The sequence below is a fragment of the Hippopotamus amphibius genome, chromosome 3, assembly GCF_030028045.1.
Source record: "Hippopotamus amphibius kiboko isolate mHipAmp2 chromosome 3, mHipAmp2.hap2, whole genome shotgun sequence".
NCBI lineage: Eukaryota > Metazoa > Chordata > Mammalia > Artiodactyla > Hippopotamidae > Hippopotamus > Hippopotamus amphibius.
The window spans coordinates 132,368,284-132,386,123 of record NC_080188.1 but is presented as its reverse complement, the minus strand read 5'-3'; the positions used below and the strand labels follow the sequence as shown (position 1 = coordinate 132,386,123).

Genomic DNA, 17,840 nt, shown 5'->3' with positions numbered 1-17,840 from the left:
ATTTATGTTGGCTATCAACCTCTTATCAATCATGTCGTTTGCAAATAATTTCTCTAAGTCTGTAGGTTTCTTTTCATTTTGTCAGTGGTTTCTTTTGCTGTGCAAAAGCTTTTAAGTTTAATTTGATCCCATTTGTTTATTTTTGCTTTTATTTCTTTTGCCTTAGGAAACAGATCCAGAAAATATCACTACATTTTATGTCAGTATTCTGCATGTGTTTTCTTCTAGGAGTTTTATGGCTTCTGGTCTTACATTTAGGCCTTTAGTCCCTTTTGAGTTTATTTTTGTGTATGATATGAGGAACTATTCTAATCTCATTCGTTTACATTCAGCTGTCCAGTTTTCCCAACACCACTTATTTAAGAGACTGTCTTTTCCACATTGAATATTCTTGCTTATTTTGTTGTAGATTAATTGACCATAAATGTGTGGATTTATTTCTGAGCTCTCTATCCTGTTCCATTGATCTATATGTCTGTTTTTGTGCCAGTACCATACTGTTTTGATTACTGTAGCTTTGTAGTATAGTCTGAAGTCAGGGAGGGTGATACCTCCAGCTTTGTTCTTCTTTCTCAAGATTGCTTTGGCAATTCTGGGTCTTTTGTGGTTCCATACAAATTTTAGAATTATTTGGTTTAGGTCTGTGAAAAATGTTGGTATTTTGATAGGAATCACATTAAATCTGTAGATTGCTTTAGGTAGTGTGGACAGTTTAAACATATTAATTCTTCCAATCCAAGAGCATAGGATGTATTTCCATTCTTTGTATCATATTCAAATTATTTCATCATTGTTTTATAGTTTTCAGAGTATAGGTCTCTCACCTCCTTGGTTAAGTTTATTCTTAGGTATTTTATTCTTTTTGATGTGATTGTAAATGGGTTGTTTCCTTAATGTATCTTTCTGATAGTTCATTGTTAGTATATAGAAAAGCAACAGATTTCTGTATCTTGCAGCTTTACTGAATTCTTTTAATAATTCTAATAGTTCTTTTTGGTGGAGACATTAGGGTTTTCTATATATAGTATCATGTCATCTGCAAATAGTGACAGTTTTACTTCTTCCTTTCCGATTATGTTGTATTTTTTTTATTTGTTTTCCTTTTTTAATTTAGAATCTTGTTAGCAATACATTCCATCCTTAATAGAAAAAACAACCATTTACACAGTAACTCAAAAACCAACCATTTAAGAAAATTATGTAGTAATCAACTGCTACCAGGGAAAACAGCCCCTCTCACCTGATTCTACTGGCAAGCCCAGGCTTATCCAAACTCTCTGTCCTGAATGGATGATGAAGCATTCAAGTAAAAGGTAAGGAGTTATAAGTGTGATTTTCTGAGAGATTCTGTCTCAAAAGAAGTTCCTCCAGGAGTAGCCACAGTCCTCCAGTTTACTCCAATATTGCGATGTTTCTGGGACGACCAGCATAGTTGCCTTTTGAGGAGTTTTGACAATTCATCAACCTCAAGATTTGTGTCTTATAAAACATTCTTCCCACATTAAAAAAGACTTTGTCCCACAGGAATAAGTTTTTCATCGCTTCTCCAGCTTCTTGTATTTGGCTTCCAGTTTTTTTGAATACGCATCCAACTTGTAGGCTGCCTGCTCAAGAGCTGCTACCTGCTCCTCAGTTACGTTGATCTGATCCAGATAAGGCTGCAGTCCAGCATACTTCTGATTTAAGTCCTTTAAGTTTCTACTAATGTTTATAGCAATATCTTTCATTTCAAGATACTTTAGGCTGGTTAGTTTATTCATATTTTCCAGAAGCTTATAGTCTTCACTTGTGGCCGTCAGTTCCCCAGTCAGGTAAGCTGCCATTTTGGAGAACATGTCCTGGCAGAGCTCAGTGATGTCAGCCTCTGCAGGCTCCTTTGCTTCCTCAGCTGTCTCCACGGCGGCATCATCTCAAACGGGCTCCTCGCGGTGGGTCGTAGGCACACCCTCGACAGCCGCCGCCGCCGCCATGCCTGGCCCCTCCTATGTTGTATTTTATTTCCTTTTCTTGTCTGATGCTGTGGCTAGGAATTTCCAATACTGTGTTAAATAGGTGTTGCAGAGTTGTGCATCCTTGTCTTGTTTCTGATTTTAGAGGCAACTTTGAGTATGATATTAGCTGTGGGTTTACCATAAATGGCCTTTGTTATGTTGAGATATGCTCCTCTCTATACCAACTTTGATGAGTGTTTATCATTAATGGATGTTTAATTTTTTTCAAATGCTTTTTCTGCATCTATTGAGATGATCATGTGATCTTTACCTTTCCTTTTATTAATGTGGTGTATCACATTGATTGATTTTGTGAATATTGAACCATCTTTGCATCCCTGGAATAAATCCCACTTGATCATGGTGTATGATCCTTTTTATACATTGTTAAAGTCAACTTGCTAATATTTTGTTGAGGATTTTTGCATCTGTATTCATCAGTGATACTGGCCTGTAATTTTTTTTTTTTTTTGTAGTATCTTTGTCTGGCTTGAGGATCAGGGTAATGGTGGCATTGTAGTTGAATTTGGGAATGTTTCATCTCTTTAAGTTTTTGTAATAGTTTGAGAAGGATAGGTATTAGCTCTTCTTTATATGTTTGGTATAATTCCCCCGTGAAGCTGTTCAGTCCTGGACTTTTGTTTGCTAGGAGTTTTTTAATTACAAATTCAATTTCACTACTAGTGATCCATCTATTCAGATTGTGTATTTCTTCCTGAATCAATTTTTGGAGATTGTATGTTTCCAGAAATGCATCCATTTCTTCTAGGTTGTCCAGTTTGTTGGTATGTAACTTTTCATAGAATTCTCTAATGATTTTTTTCTATCTTTGTGGCGTTGGCTTTTATTTCTCCTCTTTCATTTCTTGTTTTGCTTATTTGGGTTCTCTCTCTTTTCTTCTTGATAAGTCTGGCTAAAGATTTGTCAATTTTGTTTTATCTTTTCAAAAAAAAAAAGCTTTTATTTCGTTGATCCTTTCTCTTATTGTTTGGTCTCTGTTTCCTCTCTGATCTTTATTATTTCTTTTCCTTTCTTGACTTTGGGCTTTGTTTATTCTTCTGTTTGTAATTCCTTTAGATGAAAGGTTAGGTTGTTTATTTGAGATATTCTTGTTTCTTGGGGAATATCTGTATCACTATAAACTTCCCTCTTAGAACTTATGTTGCTGCATCCTGTAGACTTTTGGAAAGTTGTGTTTCCATTTTCATTTGTCTTGAGGTATTTTCTGATTTCATGTTTGATTTCATCATGGATCCTTTTGTTTTTTAGTGGCATGTTGTTTAGTCTCCACATGTTTGTGCTTTTCTCATTTTTCTTCCTGTAATTGATTTCCAGTTTCATAGTGATGTGGTTAGAGGAAATGTTGGATATAATTTCTGTCCTTAATCTCTTGTTGAGACTTGTCTTGTGGCCAGCGTGTGGTCTATCCTGGAGAATGTTCCATGTGCACTTGAGAAGAATGTGTGTTCAGCTCCTTTTGGATAGAATGTTGTACAGATATCTATTAAGTCCAACTGGTCTGTTGTGCCATTTTAGACTAATATTGCCTCATTGATTTCCTGTCTGGATGATTTGTCCACTGCTGTCAGTGGGGTGTTGAAGTCCCCAACTATTATTGTATTGTTGTCAATTTCTCCCTTTATGTCTGTTAAAATTTGCTTTATATGTTTAGGTGCTCCTGTATTGGGTTCAAATATGTTAATGAGTATAATATCCTCTTGTATTGATCCCTTTATCATTATATAATGCCATTCTTTGTTTTTTATAGCCTTTTTTAAAAGTCTTTTGTCTGATATGATATTGCTCCTGCATTCTTCTCGTTTCCGTTTGCATAAAACATCTTTTCCATTGTCTCATTTTCAGTCTGTGTGTTTTTAGCTCTGAAGTAAGTCTCTAGTAGGCAGCATATAAATGGTATTTCATGGTTTTGGATGTAAAAGTTTATATATGTAAATTTATATAATTATATATATGAATTTTATGGAATAAATTATACATGTAATTAGGGAAACATTCACCTTATTTCTAGTTTATTTTTTATTTCTAACGCCACTTTGGACTATCTCAATTATTTTCTCTTATCTTCCTTAAAGTAAAGAGTACCCTTTGGAGAGTCCTCTGCCAAGCAAGCTCAGCGAGCAGCTTGCCATGGCCCATGACCAAACTGTGTTGTGCTCTGTGTTCAGTATTCAGGTACGCTAGGGCAGCGGAGCCCTGCTTCACTGCCTTTGTAAGAGTCTTTTATTCTGCCCACTCTTCTATTTTAAATAGATTTAAAAAATCTTGGTTACTTGCAGTTATATGACATTGTTTGAATCTAGGTTAAAATCAAAACTTGCTTCCCCTGGAACGTCATTAGAATCAGCCCAGAGTGTCCGTGTGTGCCCTGGGGCAACTGCAGTGCGCGCACAGGGTTTTGTTATGAGCTTCTCTGGGTCTGTGCTCTGTGTGTGTGGCCATCTCCTCCATAAGCTCCAAGGGAGCCTGGCTAGAGGGCTGCATGTGAGCCTTATTCATAGACACAGAGAAGCTGCAAAACAGCCACCATGTGTTCTCTGGAGACCTGGGCTTCTGTTCCTCAGTGGGCTAAGCCATTCCTCTTGAGATGGAGTCACCCTCAGGGCCAGGCAGGCTTGGCCTCATGGCAGCCACTCTGCTCTCAAGTGCATCGAAATGCCTTTACTACCTTTCTGGGACTTCAGCAGTTTTCTCGGTCAAGTTTAGAAGAAGTCTAGAGGAAGTTTTCATCCAGGCAGTTCCACTATTTGAGCTCTTCTTTTCAGAAGTAAACACCATTTCTGGTCTTTAGATTTACTTACATGAGAGAATATGCCATTGCCCCCAGCCCAGGGTCTGTCTGTTCACCAGCACCCACCCACCCCACCTCCGAGCATGCTTGACCAGCCATCTGCCTAAAGTGGATTCCTAAAGGTCAGTGTATTAACGGTGCTGAATTCCTTTTGTTTTTGATAGAATTCTAGCTAAAGAATTTTTTGAATAATTTTAGGGAATGAGGTATGTAGTATTATCATTAAATGTTTTTGTGATATTTGATAAGCTTGCTTACCGAGTGTATGATCATAAAAGTAGGATCCTCAAGTTTGAATGCTATGGCGGAAATCTATAATTTATTTTTACCTTGTTTTAAGGAAGTGTTTAAATGGAATGGCTTCGCCAAATATGCCTCTCAAGAATCTGTTGCTGGGGGTCAGGCTGCCTCAGGGCTTCTGCGGGTGCCAAGGGTTCAGGTTCCCTGTTGACTAGCCCTGCATCCTGGGCACACCCCTTGCTCCCAGCCCTCAGGGTCCTCTCTGTGAAAGAAGTCAGGATCCTCAGTGCCTAGGATTAGGAATTGAGGAAATATTGTTACATGTTTCACGTTTCCTCACTACCTGGGAAAACAAGCATCAGGCTAACTGGAAATTCTACCTTTTATCTGCTGCACGTGTGACTCCTTGAGTTATGGTTTATAAGGAGTTTCTCTCTCTTTTTTATTTTATTTTATTTTTTTTGGGGGGGTACACCAAGTTCAGTCAACTGTTTTTGTACACACATCCCCGCATCCCCTCCCTTCCTTGACTCCCCCCGCCTCGAGTCCCCCCCACCCTCCCCGCCCCAGTCCTCCAAGGCATCTTCCATCCTCGAGTTGGACTCCCTTTGTTATACAACAACTTCCCACTGACTATCTATTTTACAGTTGGTAGTATATGTATGTCTGTGCTACTCTCTCGCTTCGTCTCAGTTTCCCCTTCACCCCCTGCCCCCTCCCATACCTTGAGTTCTCCAGTCCATTCTCTGTATCTGCGTCCTTGTTCTTGTCACTGAGTTCATCAGTACCATTTTTAGATTCCGTATATGTGAGTTAGCATACAATATTTGTCCTTCTCTTTCTGACTTACTTCACTCTGTATGACAGATTGTAGCTCTATCCACCTCATTACATATAGCTCCATCTCATCCCTTTTTATAGCTGAGTAATAGTCCATTGTGTATATATGCCACATCTTCTGTATCCATTCATTTGTTGATGGGCATTTCGGTTGCTTCCATGTCCTGGCTATTGTAAATAGTGCTGCAATAAACATTATGGTACAAGTTTCTTTTGGGATTATGGTTTTCTTTGGGTATATGCCCAGTATTGGGATTACTGGATCATATGGAAGTTCTATTTGTAGTTTTTTAAGGAACCTCCAAATTGTTTTCCATAGTGGCTGTACCAACTTACAGTCCCACCAACAGTGCAGGAGAGTTCCCTTTTCTCCACACCCTCTCCAACATTTGTTGTTTCCAGATTTTGTGATGACGGCCATTCTGATCAGTGTGAGGTGATACCTCATTGTGGCTTTGACTTGCATTTCTCTGATGATGAGTGATGTTGAGCATCTTTTCATGTGTGTGTTGGCCATCTGTATGTCTTCTTTGGAGAAATGTCTATTTAGGTCTTCTGCCCATTTGTGGATTGGGTTATTTGCTTTTTTGGTATTAAGCTTCATGAACTGCTTGTATATTTTGGAGGTTAATCCTTTGTCCGTTGTTTCATAGGCAATTATTTTTTCCCATTCTGAGGGTTGCCTTTTAGTCTTGTTTATGGTTTCCTTCACTGTGCAAAAGCTTTTAAGTTTCATGAGGTCCCATTTGTTTATTCTTGATTTTTTTTTTATTTTTTAATTTTTTTTTAATTTTTTTATTTTTTTGGGGGTACACCAGGTTCAATCATCTGTTTTTATACACGTATCCCCGTATTCCCTCCCTTCCTTGACTCGCCCCCCTCGAGTCCCCCCCACCCTCCCCGCCCCAGTATTCTTGATTTTATTTCCATGATTCTAGGAGGTGGGTCCAAAAGGATCTTGCTTTGATGTATGTCATAGAGTGTTCGGCCTGTGTTTTCCTCTAGGAGTTTTATAGTGTCTGGCCTTACATGTAGGTCTTTAATCCATTTGGAGTTTATTTTTGTGTATGGTGTTAGGAAGTGTTCTAATTTCATTCTTTTCCATGTTGCTGTCCAATTTTCCCAGCACCACTTATTGAAGAGGCTGTCTTTTTTCCATTGTATACTCGTGCCTCCTTTGTCAAAGATAAGGTGCCCATATGTGTTTGGGCTTACTTCTGAGTTCTCTATTCTATTCCATTGATCTTGCTTTCTATTTTTGTGCCAGTACCATACTGTCTTGATCACTATGGCCTTGTAGTATAGTTTGAAGTCAGGAAGCCTGATTCCACCAACTCCATTTTTCCTTCTCAAGATTGCTCTCTTATTTTTTTAAGCAGGAGATGGACAGCGGCTGGCCTGTGGCTTAGTCAGCCACTTGTCCCTGGTCTTCAATGATGATCTTGCTGGGACACCTGCTGTTTTTTCAGGTAAAATGTAGAATTTTAGTTAATGTGGATTTATGAGTGGATCTTGTTACCACACCAGGTCCGTTTGCTGAATGCTGAGATGCCAGGGTTTGCAGCAGAGAAAGGGTTTACTCACAAAGAGCTGAGCCAGGAGACAGGAGAGCACATCTCAGGTCTGCTCGCCAGGGTGGGGGCAGGGGTGTTTATGGGACGGAGGAGCAGGGTGGTCTCGGGGTGGGGAATGGGGATTGGAGGTAGGGAAGAGGTGAGGTAGTCTGTGTTCTGTGCTGGTGTCTCTGGGTTATATGCTTCTTCACGGGACACATGTTCAAACATGGAGGTGCATGTCATGATCCGAGGGTGGGGTCAGAAGGTCACTCACTGGATCCCTGCGCAGGCCCAGTGTTAGGGTCAGGGGTCCCAACAGCCTTGGCTGGCTGGAGCTCATGCTACACGTAGCTGATTCCATGTTCCTGAAAAACAGTTTAGGCCCCATAACTATAGGGACCTGTATGTCAGAGGCATTGTCTACAGGGTCCAAGAGTGACCAGGCGATCTTGGTTGGGGTGGGGGGGCAGGCGGGCTACCAGTGGGGGGTTTCTAGCAAGCTGTTCCCACACCTGCTGTCCTGTAGGACGAGCTCAAGGATTCTGTTGAGCCCGTGGGCATGGTCTCAGTCTCACTGTAGCCCTCTTACTATGAATGCCACCCTTGTTCCTTACAAGACAAGAGCAGACAAGGACCGCGGCTTGAGTTGGGGAATGAGATGATGAGGTTTAACAAACCAGATTCCACTGAGCTCCACTAGGCCAAGCAGAGTGCGTGCGACTCGTGAGGGCAGAACTGCGGGCATGTTTGTGGCAGGGCCTGAGGTTCTGGGGGAGTGAAGTCAGGTCTTGCAGACAGGACAGAAACATGGTTTGGAAGTTAGTAACATTTGTACATATACGTTTTTTATGAATGGAACAAGGCAAAGGACTTCTTGAAGCAAGTGGGTTTGCGATGAGGCAGTGATGTTAACAGTTATTGCTGTTTTTGGCTTCGTACCCGGACCTGTGGGTTCCTGGTCCTGAACCTTGGGATCTCAGCCCTCCTCCTGGGGCTCTTGCTTCAAAACGTACACTTGGTAGGTATTTTAACAATGGAAACACAAAAAACAGCAAACCTCTCACTAGTCCGTGTGTTTTTGTGAACTAGAGAGGAGGAGGGTGAGAGGAGCCCGACCTTTCTCCAGGTTCCCGGGCCGGCTCGTCCCAGAGTGTGCAGCCGGCTCCTGACAAGATGGAGTGGCCCTCCCCAGGGCAGACGCGGTGCCGGGGGTGTGCTTCCCACAGCGTCTCTCTTCCAGGACATCCCGCATCTCCGCCGGGCCCAACCCTGTGCCAGGAGTGCGCTTGTGCAGGCCCCTCGGGCTCGCACACCGGGCAGCCCCCCTGACGGATGTCCCTGGGGATTACGTTGGTTGTGGGCGTTTCTGTATGGATTTTATTGTGGGAAAAAGGGCTTCTGCTGAATTAGGAAAATGCAGTGGATTTTCCAACTTGCCTTTTAAAAACATGCTCTGTTTCCATTGTGGGGAAGGGCGTCATCGTTTCCCACCTTCCCTGTATCAGCTCAGCGTTCTCCGCATGGGGGCCGCTGGTTGATGGGCACACAGTGCAGCGTTGGAAATAGGATGGATCTCTCTGCGTTTACCCGGAAGGCAGGAAAATGGGTGGTTTTGTTTCCATCGTCATCTGAGAGAAATGGGAAAGGTATATTCTGGATACTTTGATTGTGGTCAGTATTAGGTGCTAAATTAAAATTCCCTCTGGAGGACCCAGCCTCTGAGAGCACAAGCAGGTGTTGTGTCATGTGGGAGAGCCACAGCTCACAACCAAGTGTAACTTGCTAACGGGGTCTATTCTGTGTTTATGCTTTGGACTGCAGGACGTTTCCCACCTAATGCTGTGGTCCAGCACGGGGATGTGGGGAGCCTGGCTCCACCCCCCCTTAGGGTGGGCCTGGCACAGGGCAGACTCTCGGGGACACGGCTGGGAAAGGTCTGAGTGTGTCCAGGGGACCACCCCCCTCACATCTGGCCGAGGGCGAGGGCTGTAACAGCCAGATCCTGGGGTCAGTCACTCTGGAAGATTAAGTTAGTTAAGATCTAGTTAAATATTGTGGAATTGTGTAAAAACAAATTCTTATAAAAGGATGAAGTCAAGCTGAGAACTCTTGCTTCTGGGTCTTGAGTCCTTCATCTGTCTGAGCACTGCCAAGGGGCCCCCTTCCCGCAGTCCCTCCTGTTGGTGGGGACCTGGCACCTGGTCCCTGTTGGTGGGGACCTGGCACCTGCTCCCTGTGTGCCCACCGTCGGTCATGCCCCTCCTGCGGGAGCCCTGGCCCTGGGGGAGAGAGGACCACAGGCCAGGTTTTGTGTGCTCTTCACTCAGTTTCTAGAGCACGTCCCTCCCCACCCCCCCCCACATCCCCCGAGACGTCAGTCGTCAGAGGTGGGAGGAGGTATATGTGTGCCATGGATGGGGAAGAAAGGGGGTCCTGGCTGGGGTCCCGGCCTCGCCCCGCCACCACGTGTCTACACAGGCCTCCGGGTCCGGCGCTTCGTGCGTTCGGCGCAGAGCTTGGAGGAGAAGGTCCTGTTGGGGCCCTGTTGTTGTCACTGGGAGTCGGGGGTCTGTCCTGATGCTCGGGCTGGAGGCACTGGGCAGCTCCTTACGGGGTCTGCTCTGCGGTGCCCCTGCCCGCTTGGGTACCACAGCCAGGCCGTCGGGATGCTGGTCAGCAGTGGGAGGGCCGGGGGCACGCGAGGAGGGCAGGAGGAAGCCCTGCTAAATCCGCTGCACACGGCCTCGCATCTCTTGCTGCCTGGGGAGGTGGTGCTGGTCCGAGCACCTGCTTTGACGTGCGAGGCAAGGGAGTCACTCAGTGCACTGGGGCATATCTGGAGGCCCCACTGGAAGGTGTCGTGCCCTCCCTGGCCCGCGCTGGGCCCACTGCACCGGCTCTGCCTGACGTCAAAGGGCTGGGGTCGCGGGATCCTGAGGAAATGCAGGTGCCACTCCTGCTCTGGCCTTAGTGCTGCTGTGAAACTCCCGGAAATGGACACCAGAGGGCAGCAAAGCCATTGAGAATATTTTCTGCTCAGGAAATTTTAGCTCAGTCTGCTCGAGGTCGTGTCACAGCTGCACTGTACACTTGTACATCTTTCCCGGTTTTTCCACTTCTGCTTGTTGGTTTTCTGACAGGTGTGATGTGGTGATGTTGCATCTCACTGTCTAATATCTAAATTACCGTCTGTAATTCACATGCTGGGCCCAAGGTGAGCACAGGCTCCTTGTGATGGCCAGAATGTCTCCTGGTCATCTTACTCTTTCTCTACAGTTTCAGTCACAAAGGGTCACATTCGGGCGATCTGAGGCCTTGGGTCACAGGATCCAGGCGCCCAGGATACGGGGTGTGGAGCCCTTTCCCACGCATGGCAGGGGCTCAGGAGCACAGCTTTTCTCATCTGCATGTCCTGCTTGCCCAGCACACCCACTGTGGCTGCCCTCTTTCTGTTTCACACCACTTCCTGAAGGGCCAAGCTTTTCATTCCTAATCTCAAGTCTGTCTGCAAGAAGCCTTCCCCTGCACGGGCTCCTCAGAGTGGCAGGCTGTGACAGCGTCTGAGGGCAATTTTAAGGTCGGTGTCCCCCCCCTCCCCGCGCTGCAGTGGGCTTTCTAAGCGGTCACTAGTGCGGGGCAGGATAGGGTCCAGGAATCAGCACATGTGCAGGTTGGGAGCCGGCAGACACCCAAGCAGAGAGAGCAGGGATGGCTGGGTGGGTGGGGTGGAGTCTGGCGGGGCCAGGACAGAAGTCAGAGCGCTTCCCGCCACTTCACCAGGCCTCAGCTGACCGGCTGGGCAGCCCAGAGCTGGGCTGACAGGGGACGGGGACCCCCTCACGTGGACGGTATCACGCTGGCCAGATGCGTGATCTGGGCAGGACTTCCTTCCCTTTCTGAGGGTCTGCTTATCTTCCTGAAAGGGAGGGGATGTGTAAGTGATGACCAGTTTGTTATGTGTGAGTTTATCCTGATGCTGTAATTGCTGGTTGGGAAGACGGGCTACGTCATAGCTTGACAGCTTCTTCAGAAGCAGTAGTTAGCCTTTAATGAAGGAAAATCCGCCTCCTTGGGCGCTGGTTCCCTGGGTTGCTGGGCTGGGAAGTTCCCCCAGCATCCAGAGTCGTTGCCTCCTGCATGAGGTGCGGTCCTGGTGTTTTGTACAAGAGTGCGAGGCCCTCGCTTCCTGCTCTGTCCCCTCAGGTCAGGATGGCGCAGTGAGCGCTGTGTGCTGGAGCCTGGATGGCAGGTGGCCACTGTCTGCTTCCCGGGATGGGATGCTGCAGGTGTGGTTGGCCCGCAGCACGGAGCTGGCGCTGCGTCTGGTAATGCGTGACCCCGTGGAGATGGTCAGGCAGGCGACTGTCCAAGCGGAGCTCCTCCAGGGCCCCAGGCTCCTACCTGACCCAGGAGAATGGGCAGGTGGGTGGCGGAACACTGGGGGACGGTTCAGGACCTTTTTCAGTGTGTATGTGTGCACATATGTGACATGCATGCACGCACAGCATGCACGCACAGCATACACGTACATACAGATGTGCACATACGTGTGTACACACAGTTAGCCATACATTTGTATGATCTAAAAGTGGCAGAAGAATTCACACCAAAATCCTGTAATAATTTAAGTATAAATTCAGTGTGATTTTGTAGTGCAGGTGATGATATGGTGTGGAGGAGGCACCTGTTGGGGAGAAGAATGGCTTGTTTCAGTGAACTTAGAGGAGACCATCTGGAGGCAGAATGGGGAAGGGGGACAGGAGGATGACAGGAGGAGAGGTGGTGACGGGAGACGCGGTTTGGATGCATCAGGCTATGTGCTGGCAGGGAGCACGCTCTCAAAGGTGCTGTCAGCGTCTATGGTCTGTGAGTCTTGCTGTAAACAGGGGACTGAATCCTGGGGAAACCAGTGAGGAAGGGAAAGTGGTCATTCCCAGGCCTCTGCAGGGTGAGGTGCTCGGCAGCAGTGAAGAGAGGACTTAGGGCCCTCAGTCCTGTCGATGTCTCCCCTGTGACTGTGCTGTGCCCTGTAAGTGGGGAAGCAGACACCTCAGAGCTATGCTTTAAAATATGTTTAGAATTTTGGCTTGAATATATTTACTGCCTAGTTTCAATTTTCTTTCATTTTAGAGTATTTAAATGGCCAGAATTCAAAACGCTCATTACAGTGAAAAAGTTTTTTTAAATTTATTTATTTTATTGGCTGTGTTGGTTGCTGCACATGGGCTTTCTCTAGTTGTGGCAGAGTGGGGGCTACTCTTTATTGTGGTACATGGGCTCCTCATTGTGGTGGCCTCTCGTTGCAGAGCACAGGCTCTAGGTGCATGGGCTTCAGTAGTTGTGGCATGAGGGCTCAGTAGTTATGGCTCGGGCTCTAGAGCACAGGCTCAATAGTTGTGGCTCACGGACTTAGTTGCTCCGTGGCACGTGGTATCTTCCTGGGGCAGGGATCGAACCCATGTTCCCTGCATTGGCAGGCGGATTCCCAACTACTGCACCACCTAGGAAGTCCCTGCAGTGAAATTTTAATCATGTAACATCTTTTAGAAAGTCAGGAAGAAGAACAAAAAACTGCAAATTGGTTCTTACAAAGTACATCTATACATTTAGAATCAATAGATGTTTGGTGTTAAGATGAAAGGATCACGTATTTAGAGCAGTAGAGTTATTATTGAATTTATTAGTAATGATTACTGATTTGCATTGCAGGGCAAAGACACATTTCCTAAGCCTGTAGAGTCTGTGCAGTTTTATTACATAGACGTGTTTATTTTGTTGTCCTCAGGCCCTGAGTTTCAGCTGCTCAAGTATCGCATCAATACCAGCAAGGACGGAGACAGGATTAAGATGGCGGAGTAGGAGGACGTGTGCTCACTCCCTCTTGCAAGAGCACCGGAATTACAACTAACTGCTGAACAATCATCCACAGAAAGACACTGGAACTCACCAAAAAAGACACCCCACATCCAGAGACAAAGGAGAAGCCGCAATGAGACGGTAGGAGGGGCGCAATCGCGTTACAATCAAATCCTATAAATGCTGGGTGGGTGACTCACAAACTGGAGAGCAGTTATACGGCAGAAGTCCACCCACTAAAGTGAGGGTTCTGAGCCCCACATCAGGCTTCCCAACCTGGGAGTCCAGCAATGGGAAGAGGAATCCCCAGAGAATCAGATGCTGAAAGCCAGCGGGATTTGATTGCAGGATCTCCACAGGACTGGGGGAAACAGAGACTCCACTCTTGGAGCACACACAAAAAAATGTGCTCACCACGACCCAGGGGGAAGGAGCAGTGACCCGATAGGAGACTGAACCAGACCTACCTGCTGGTGTTGGAGGGTTGCCTGTAGAGGTGGGGGGCAGCTGTGGCTCACTGAGGAGGCAGGGGCACTGGCAGCAGGGGTTTTGGGAAGTGCTTATTGGTGTGAGCCCTCCCAGAGTCTGCCATTAGCCCCACGAAAGAGCCTGTGGGCTCCAGCACTAGGTAGCCTCAGGCCAAACAACCAACAAGGTGTGAACACAGCCCTACCCATTAGCAGACAAGCCGATTAAAGTTTTACTGAGCTCCGCCCAGCAAATCAGATGAAAGCTTTACTGAGCTCTGCCCACCCAGCCCTACCCACCATCAGTCCCTCCCATCAGGAAGCACGCACCAGCCTCCTAGATAGCTTCCTCCACAAGAGGGCAGACAGCAGTATCAAGCAGTATCAGCAGTATTTCATCTTGCAGAACTGAAAACCACAGCCACAGCAAGATAGAGAAAATGAAAAAGCAGAGGACTTTGTACCAGATGAAGGGACAGGATAAAGCCCCAGAAAAACAACTAAATGAAGAGGAGATAGCACCCTTATAGAAAAAGAATTCAGAATAATGATAGTGAAGATGATCCAGGACTTTGAAAAAAGATTGGATGTAAAGATCGAAAAGTTTACCAAAGACCTAGAAGAATTAAAGAGCAAACAAACAGAGATATGCAACACAATAACTGAAATGAAAAATACACTAGAAGGAACCAGTAGCAGATTAATGGAGGCAGAAGGACGAATAAGTGAGCTGGAAGACAGAGTGGTGATAATCACTGATGCGGAAAAGAATAAAGAAAAAAGAATGAAAAGAACTGAAGACAGCCCAAGATACCTCTGGGACAATGTTAAACGCACCAACATTCGCATTATAGAGGTCCCAGAAGGAGAAGAGAGAGAGAAAGGACCTGAGAAAATATTGGAAGAGATTCTAGTTGAAAACTTCCCTAACATGGGAAAGGAAATTTCTCAGCAGAAACTCTGCAAGCCAGAAGGGAGTGGCATGATATATTTCAAGTGATGAAAGGGAAGAACCTACAACCAAGAATACTCTACCCAGCAAGGATCTCATTCAGATTCGATGGAGAAATCAAAAGCTTTACAGACAAGCAACAGCTAAGAGAATTCAGCACCACCAAACCAGCCCTACAACAAATGCTAAAGAAACTTCTCTAAGCGGGAAACATAAGAGAAGAGAAGGACCTACAAAAACAAAAACAAAACAATTAAGAAAATACTAATAGGAACATACATATTGATAATTACCTTGAATGTAAATGGACTAAATGCACCAACCAGAAGACACAGACTGGCTGAATGGATACAAAAACAAGACCCATATATATGCTGTCTCAAAGAGACCCACTTCAGACCTAGGCACACATACAGACTGAAAGTGAGGGGATGGAAACAGATATTCCATGCAAGTGGAAATCAAAAGAAAACTGGAGTAGCAATACTCATATCAGATCAAATAGACTTTCAAATAAAAAATGTTACAAGAGACAAGAAAGGATATTACATAAAGATCAAGGGATCCATCCAAGAAGAGGAGATAACAATTATAAATATATATGCACCCAATATAGGAGCACCTCAATACATAAGGCAAATGCTAACAACTATGAAAGAGGAAATGCAAGGCAGAAAAAGAGACACAGATGTAGAGAACAAACACATGGACACCAAGTGGGGAAAGTGGGGAGGGTTGGGGGGGAATAAATTGGGAGATTGGGATACCAAATTGTACACTCTAAATATATGCTGTTTATTGTCTGTTAACTGTATCTCAATAAACGTTCTTAAAAAAAAAAATACCAGCAAGGACGACGTGCGAAGGTAGTCACCTCCTCTCAGGGTCTGTTCCCTCTGATTTCAGGATGCCGAGTTTCCACAAGGAGTTATCTGTAAATAAAGTGTTTGTGTTTACAGACGTCATGCAAAATGTGATAATAACCTCATGTTACCAGAAGCCCCCCTTCTCCACACGTAGAAGAGCCTCCCTGTACGGCCGTCCCTGGGCTCAGGGTGGGCTCGCCAGTGGCTGGGCCCAGGAAAGGGGATCATCGTCCTGGGTCAGCACTTGCTTCATAGGTAGAACCATTACTGTTTATAATAAGTTGAAATTATGGAATATTTCACTCATACCCACAGATGTATGTGCGTACATGCCTGAGTTTGGCGGATATCAATGTTTTGCTGTCTTCATTTTCAAAACTTTTTAAGGAAACAAAACCTTGCAGAGAAGACTGGAGGCCTCCCCCCAGTCCCATGCCCTCCCCTCCTTGAGGCCCGCGCTCACTCTGTACCTGTGTGCACCCCACGCTTTGTTTGCTATGCATCCAGGCATCTGTGTGGTTGATGGAGGTTCATGTGTGACGTGCCTTTCATGCTCACGACTGCTCAGGGGTGCAGCTGCTGTCCATGGGTTCACCTGTCGGGACAGGTCAGACGACAGGTTCCCTGGTGATGGACACTGGGTTGCCTTCCAACTTTTCGTGGCCTCAAGGGTGCTGCCTGGGGCTGCCCCGCTCATGTCTGGCGGCCTCGCAGGGGCACCTCCTGGGCTTTTCCCGATTCACCTTCTCCAGCTGCTCCAAGCGGGGAGTGGGGGGCGGGGGTGGGGAGCAGGCTCGCCCTACTCTGGAAGACTGTCGCTCACATCTCGGGGCCTTGTGGGGGCATCTGGGCATTTCTTTCTCTAGCTGCTGAACAGCAGGGGGCAAGCTCGCCCTGCTCTGAAAGGCTGTGCCTGGGGTCTCTCCTGGCCTGCGTCCTGCAGGGTCGGGGTCCACCAGCCGACTTCCTTCCTGTGACCAGCTGCTCACCGTGTTCACACCAGGGGCATTTCCCCGGGGGAGGAGGCTCTGTGATTCCACCAGGAGCTGCCCACCACCCTCTGCTGTGTGGTTCTGTCCCACTGCTTCTCACTCTACAGAGGGATGTGGCTGCTGTAGCTCCATGCATCACATCCATGCTTCTCACAGCAAGATGAAGGGGAGACCTCGTTAGGCCTGCAGGCCTGGAATCCCCAGGAGCACACTGGGTGTTTGGGGTGGAGCTGGTCTTAGGGACATCGGTTGTGTGTATAAACATCAGACTGTGGCAAGTCTCGCCGGCTGTTGGCCTCTTATCTTGGACCCCTCCCTCTTCTCTTACTTCTGGGCCTGAGTCACCTTGGTGCTGGCAGCCTGACCCACAATGGGCACACACCAGGCGCCTGCCCTGAGAATGCCTTGGCCCTGGTGCAGCTCTTGGGTTGGGTCAGGAGCACCTGTGCCTTAGCCAGGCGGCCCTCCCGGCCCTCCCCTCCCACCGGCAGGGGTGTCTGCACACCCTTTGCTCACGTGACCCTTCTTTCTGAGATCCTTTCTTGGGCTGCTCTGTCTAAGTTAAATCACTGTTTTTAGCTTTATTAGCCGTCCTGCTGGCTTTGGGCAGTGTCTCAGCAGCGTGCACAGGAGTTTACGGAGCCTCTGCCTTCATCAGGCTTCATTCCCAAACCTCCCCGAGACTTGGTCTGTCCTGTCCCTCGAGTCTGCGTGTGGCCCTTTCTCCCAGGACTGGGGACTGGATCCCTGAGCTGCCCTCCCTGGGCCCTGGGACCCGAGGCCTGTCCCTGCATTCCGTGTCACCCCTCTGGTCACCCACTCTGTGCCCAGCTCTGCCTGTCACCCCTGCCTTGTGTTTGCCTCCCTGTGGATGGGACGGGCTGGTTCTGTTTCATCCTCACCTCCACGGTCCGAGAAGTTTGGACACCCAGCCCCTGATTTTGGCCTGTCACCCACCTGTATCAGCCTGTGCCCCATCCTTGCCTGCCTGGGCCATGATCGTGTCCTGGGGTAGCTAGTGGATTCCTTTCCTTTATGAAAAATTGTTAGGAGGTTAAGATCAGATTTTATTAAACCAACACTAACTACTTATGTTACCCTTTAGAAGCTATTAAAAACATAGGTTTAAATGGGAATACAGATAACTTATAACCCGTTGGATGCCTCCTTAAGTATACAAAATTATTTTAGAATTAGGAGAAAAATTTGTTTTCTCATGGATAGGGGTGAATTCTACTTGGCTATATATAATAATATTTTTTCATGAAGTT

General features: G+C 46.5%; 2 protein-coding genes across 2 annotated transcripts in view; one reads left to right on the top strand and one right to left on the bottom strand.

The window, feature by feature from the left end:
• LOC130848798 (WD repeat-containing protein 27-like) overlaps positions 1 to 17,840 on the top strand; it is a 51,498-nt gene that overhangs the window by 13,544 nt on the left and 20,114 nt on the right. Inside the window, 6 exon segments of the mRNA XM_057727189.1 lie at positions 4,085 to 4,184; positions 4,910 to 4,922; positions 7,260 to 7,349; positions 11,640 to 11,761; positions 13,146 to 13,269; positions 15,543 to 15,577. Coding sequence (XP_057583172.1) covers positions 4,085 to 4,184; positions 4,910 to 4,922; positions 7,260 to 7,349; positions 11,640 to 11,761; positions 13,146 to 13,269; positions 15,543 to 15,577 — 484 coding nt within the window.
• LOC130849263 (biogenesis of lysosome-related organelles complex 1 subunit 2) lies at positions 1,409 to 1,937 on the bottom strand. Its single transcript, XM_057728016.1, has one exon. It carries the CDS (start codon positions 1,833 to 1,835, stop codon positions 1,536 to 1,538), a length of 300 nt encoding a protein of 99 aa, XP_057583999.1. The 5' UTR covers positions 1,836 to 1,937; the 3' UTR covers positions 1,409 to 1,535.